Raw genomic sequence first — 5,951 nt, 5'->3', positions numbered from 1 at the left:
AAGGGAGGGCTGCGTGCTGCAGGACTGCCTGCGCCGGGCCAGCTGAGCGCGGGGAGCCTCCCGGACGCGGCCAAAAGCGCAGATTTTCAGGGCACGGCACGGGACGGGGGATCTGCAGTGTAGGGCAACTAAAAAGCCATAAAAACGAAGGAGGCAGGTGAGGCTGCAGAGCCAGCAGCAGCACGAAGAGGGCCATCAGCGAGTCGTCGGGGCAGCCCCTCGGGGAGCCGCCTCACACGAGGGGCTGCGGAGCGGCACCGGGCCCCTCCCGGCCCTCAGGGCGGCGGAGGCGGGCAGAGCCCCACGCCCCTCAGGGCTCCCCACAGCGCGCCCCGCCCGGTGCCGTCCCCCTCTTCTCCTGCCGGGGCGGTGCCAGGAGCGGCTCGGGGCGGGGAGCAGAGCCGGGCAGAGCCGGGCCGGGCAGCGGCGGAGCGCGGGGAGCCCCGCGGGAGCCATGGGCCCGGAGGCGCCGTGGCTCAACCACTCGGGCGGCCCGCGGGCGGGGGGCGACGGCTGCGCGGGGGGCGGGCAGCGCCCCGGGCCCTTCAATGCCGCTGCCGCGGCGCTGCTGGCGGCGCTGATGGGGCTGCTGGTGCTGGCCACGGTGCTGGGCAATGCCCTGGTCATCCTGGCCTTCGTGGTGGACCGGAGTCTCCGCAGCCACGGCAACTTCTTCTTCCTCAACCTGGCCATCGCCGACCTGCTGGTGGGTGAGTGCCGGGGCCGGCGGGAGGGGGGCAGGGGTGGCGCTGCGGGTGTCACCGCCCAGCTCTGTCCGCAGGCGGCTTCTGCATCCCCCTCTACATCCCCTACGTGCTGACGGGCGAGTGGAGGCTCGGCCGGGGCTTGTGCAAGCTGTGGCTGGTGGTGGACTACCTGGTGTGCACTGCCTCTGTCTTCAACATCGTCCTGATCAGCTTCGACAGATTCATCTCCGTCACCAAGGCGGTAAGGGCTGGGCAGGCTGTCCCGAGCTGCAGAGAGCTGGGGGGGGAGCGGGGAGCCCCCAGCACAGGGCTTGGAGCAGCTGCAGGGACTGGGGGGGGGCTGCAGGGTCTCCACGGCTGCCCTGTCAAGCAGGAGGGGGGGCTTGGGTCTGCCAGCTCCCCCCCAGCTGAGCCTCAGCCGCCACAGGAGAGGGGAGCTGTCCAGACACAACCCACTGCTTGTGGGAGAGAGCACCTGGGGCAGGACGGACAGGTGCTTCTCCCATTTACAAGAGTAAGAATTCCACCTCTGCCAGTTTCTAAAATAGTGTTATATGCTGCTGGTGAAGCTAGAAGGGCAGAGGGAGCACTGTTTACTTATTTCATCCTCAGCCCCACCTTGGTTAAAGTTAAAAAGGCAGTACCCAGCTGAAACAAAGCATTTCCTCAAAACACAGCAATACACCTATCGACAGCAAGGTAGCCAGCTGCAACTCTGCTACAGCATAGGGCAGAACTGTTTGCAACAGGTACCAGTGCAGACAGCGGTGCATGGCTTAAAAGTGGCAGAGTGTAAATTAACAGTAACGAAGTTCTTTTGAAGGCAGGAAATGCTATTTCGATGCAACAGCCACAGAAATAGCCTTGCCTCAACTCATGCAGCACATCAGTTACTGGAAAAGGAATAGACTAGACTTTCCAAATAACAAAACTATCTTAATTTTCACTTCATAATGCCACTAAATATTTTACAGATAGTGCTGAAATAACACATTTTGTCTGCCCGTAGGTTTCACTCTTCTACACACAGTTTGCAGCTATTCTTCAGCACTCTGTTCCACCCACATTTCCTTAAACATGAGTTTAGCTTCATTGCTCTTTATAAATCACAGTGAGGCAGTGATACCTTTTCAGTAAAAATAGCACAAAGAGAGGATACAAGAGCACTTAAACAGATTATATGCAACTTATTATTTATCAACTTTTTTTTTTCAAGAGGAGAAATGAACAGATTAATTCTCAAATAGTCAACACAACATTCCTTTATTTTCTAAGTTTTGTATTAGCCATGAATTTTACTTTCATAAGCCACACTCATGACTATACACACAGTATAAATATATAGACTGGATAGTTTCAGAAACAGAAGGGGAAACTGTAATAAGTGAAAGAATTCAGCCACCTGGAAATGCTTCAAATTAATCTTTCATATAAAAATCTCCCCCAAAGCAAAAGTACAGAAGCTGCCTGTTGGGTTAGGGCAGTTTAAGAACACATGAACAAGATTATATAAAGTTCTAAATTACTCTCTCAGTGAAAGTTTTAATCTTCCTACAAGGCTACTAATTATTTCAGTAGCAGTCTTGCCAAGCATTGCAAAATTAGACCCAATTCAGACAAACTCAGAATTCCTCAGCTGCATGGGTATTCTAACTAAAACAGCTTTGGAGATCAAGATCCACAGACTGGGGCAAGTAGGCATGAATCCTACACAGAATTCAAGCTCAAGGACTTCATATTCCAAAATATTTCTCACAAGTCCACAAGGCGGGCCACTGTAGAGATGTGAAGACTGAACTCCAATTCGTTACATGAACATTGTCCAATACACCAGGAAATTAGAATACGGCATGTTAGATGATCTTAAGATTCTACTCAATTTTATTGCTGACATGGCTTATTGACTTAATATTACTGGCATACTTACTACTTTTTTGCATCTTATATTCTCTCTTTTTCCTAAAGGGTAATTACTCTTCCTGTGAAGCACTTCACAGACCACAACACTGCATCTGTAAATCTTATTTGCACATAATAGTTCTGCAAGTAACTCAGAAAAGTAAGAAATTAGGGATATCAAAAAGAAAAGCTTACCCATTTATTTTTATAGGCAGTTTTCACAATGAGAAAGGCAATTAAAATAATATCCATGCATGCTATATTCTTTTAATAAAAGATGAAAATAATTTAATTTAAAATACATAAATGAATTCTAAAGGGCTACATCTTTAGATAAGCTATAAACCAGTGCCACAGCTAATGCCATAGAATACATAAGCAACTAGTGACAACCAATTCCAGAAACTGCAGTGGATATTTGCTCAGGAAAAGCCTTTGTTTTCTAGCTTGTGATCTGATGCACATTCTCAGAACACATCTGATAATCAGTCACCTTGATAATGTTTGTTAGAATGGATATTTCACACATACCTTTTCTGTGGTTCTCATAAGCTTGTTATAACTCCTATCTCCAAAACAATATATCATCATTGACCATCAAACTTGAGAGGGCCACATTCCAAGGTACCAATAGTACCTGTTGAGATACTACTAATGTATGTAACTTCTATGTTTCTCAGGTGAGTTACAGGGCACAGAAAGGGATGACCAGAAACGCAATATTGAAGATGATCATTGTATGGATTGCTGCTTTTCTTCTCTACGGTCCAGCCATTCTCAGCTGGGAGTACATTGCCCAAAAGAGCATCCTCCCTGAAGGAGAATGTCATGCAGAATTCTTCTACAACTGGTATTTCCTAATGATTGCCTCTACGATTGAATTCTTTACGCCCTTCATCACCGTTACATACTTTAACTTAAGTATTTACCTCAACATTAGGAAACGCACATCCCTCAGAAATGAAAACATATCACCTGGTCAAGAGGACTGTGAAATGAGTTTCCAAGGGAAAAAAAGGGAGCACACCATATTTTTTGTAAAACCTTCTAACAGACACAAACACGAGAAGAGAGCAAGTAGCCTTTCTCCCCCCATAAAGGCTCCAAGGCTCAGACTACATAAGTTTGACAATCAGTCATTAAATCTGAATGTCAATCAAGACCTTCCACCACTTCAGGTGGATGTCGAGACCAAGCCTCATAAGAACAATTTCTATAAAGCTGCAGAAAACATATGCAACATCACCACCAGAGTGGACATTGCTAACACTATGGCAAATAGATTTAGACTTTCCCGGGATAAAAGAGTAGCAAAGTCTTTAGCAATTATTGTCTGTGTGTTTGGTTTGTGCTGGGCACCATATACGCTTTTGATGATCATCAGAGCAGCTTGTCATGGGCACTGTGTGCTACATTCACTCTATGAGACTTCATTTTGGCTTTTGTGGGTAAATTCAGCCATTAACCCTATTCTATACCCACTGTGCCACATGAGCTTTAGGAAAGCCTTTATAAAACTCCTGTGCCCAGGAAAAGCCAAAATCCATCCTCATATTTTTATGTGAAAAGAAATGAATTTGACAGAAGTATATCTTGCTTTCAGTATGAACATAAACTGGCTAATACTCACCTGCAAATAGTAAGTACACTGGGAGTTTAAAGGAATACTGCTAAGTAGATACAAGCATAGATATTTAGGAATGTATAGAAATACAGTCATTCATGTAGCTGGAGAATACATTGCTTACACATAAGCAATGAAAACAAAGGCAATTTCTCAAAACTTTGGGAATTATGCCAACAGTGTAATTTCTGGTGATAGTGCACTAGCATTAGAGTGCCAAAAAGGGAATACTAAATTCATAGCCCATAACTGGGAGGGATCTCACTTTCAAAGTATTACTAGTAAGGAATTTCATTAAGTGTTAATTTGGGCCTGTTATATTTTATCCTCAGCCCCACCCTTTAAGGACCTCAGGGTGTCTTAGCTGTTAAGTGTACCATCTATTTTGGTGAGGGTATTTTGCAGTGCCTACAGTACTGCCCCCCAAAGTAGAACAGATAAGATTGTGACAAATGAAACAATTGAAGAGTAGTGTTTAGGAATAGCATGGGACAAGAGGTGCCAGAACAGCCAGGTTACTAGAGAAGCTGAGCAAGTATAGCAGTAAGGGAGCATTGATTTGGGTGGAAAAGGTAATTTGCTTCCACCAATACATGCATCTTCTACACTGTTTTACAAACATTTTCCTTTTCTGACAAGTCATAACTATTGAACAGCCACCGCTGTCCATTGCCACAGCCAAAATGCATGTTAGTACAGTTGACCTTAGAGTTCATGAACAGAATTTTGAAGTTTACTTCAAAACTTTTGAAGTTTACTTACAAAACTCCAGTAAAAGTAATTCAGAACTGTGGAAGTCATAACTTTGTAGCCTTATCAAATGGCACGTGGAAAAAAGCTCCAGTCTATAACATTTGGGTAACTGCAGCTGAAACCACAAAACTTTTTCAAAGGTAATTCCTGAGTTACAAGTACTGACCGTGAGAATGAAACAAACATGGTTCACAAATATTGTAAGCTAAGAGAGCATATTCTGACTATATGAGTGTATCTACATGAACATTATAATTGTGTTCTGCTATGGATGTTTTCTAACATAAAATCTGCTTTAACCTGTTCTTTTAAATGAGCGATGCTATGAACAGATACAGATCAACATAAAGATTTTTGAATAGCATTAGTTACACCACTAGCCAAGTGAGGTCGTTAAGTTCTCCCCATTCTTCCACCTCGCTCTCCAAACCAGCAGAGCAATGACCTAAGTGTCATCTATTCCATAATCCTTAGATTTCCTAGGATCATATTTGCCCACCAAAAATACATGGTGATAAAGTTATTAGACAACCCACCAAGGTCTCACTGCCTTATCCAATCGAGCCTGGACAGTTTTAGTAGCAGTAACCAAGACAGGGAGTGAGGAAGTCAGTCAGGTAGCTTTAGAACACTGTGTTCAGTTAAAGTAAAACAAAGACATTTCAACCTAGTTTTTAGCAACTGGCATTAAGTAACGGACTAAATCAATCTCCACAAGAGTTACAACTGGGAATGGTTCTACCACTCAAATTTCTACAGCTCTGTCATTTAATTGCCACCTGTCTGTTTAGCACAGACCTACAACCCACATGGATTCTGCACCAATCTCAAGTCAGAAAGTATTCTGAAATGTGAACATACATCCTCTCAGCATCATTCTTCTGTCTCTTCAAAGCAGAAGTTCCTTGGCTTTTATCAGAAGGTAGCACTAGGTTCAACAGGGCTCTGAACAGACATGAAACAACAGG

The 5,951-nt window shown here is 44.8% G+C and overlaps 1 protein-coding gene across 1 annotated transcript; it reads left to right on the top strand.

The window, feature by feature from the left end:
• Nucleotides 1-439: 439 nt before the first annotated feature.
• Nucleotides 440-4,254, top strand: LOC137861880 (histamine H3 receptor-like). Its single transcript, XM_068693465.1, has 3 exons — nucleotides 440-710; nucleotides 782-948; nucleotides 3,287-4,254. The coding sequence occupies exons 1-3, from the start codon at nucleotides 455-457 to the stop codon at nucleotides 4,169-4,171; spliced, it is 1,308 nt and encodes a 435-aa protein (XP_068549566.1). The 5' UTR covers nucleotides 440-454; the 3' UTR covers nucleotides 4,172-4,254.
• The last annotated feature ends 1,697 nt before the right edge of the window (nucleotides 4,255-5,951 follow it).

The sequence above is a fragment of the Anas acuta genome, chromosome 10, assembly GCF_963932015.1.
Source record: "Anas acuta chromosome 10, bAnaAcu1.1, whole genome shotgun sequence".
NCBI lineage: Eukaryota > Metazoa > Chordata > Aves > Anseriformes > Anatidae > Anas > Anas acuta.
This window is presented reverse-complemented; position numbering and strand designations above follow the sequence as displayed.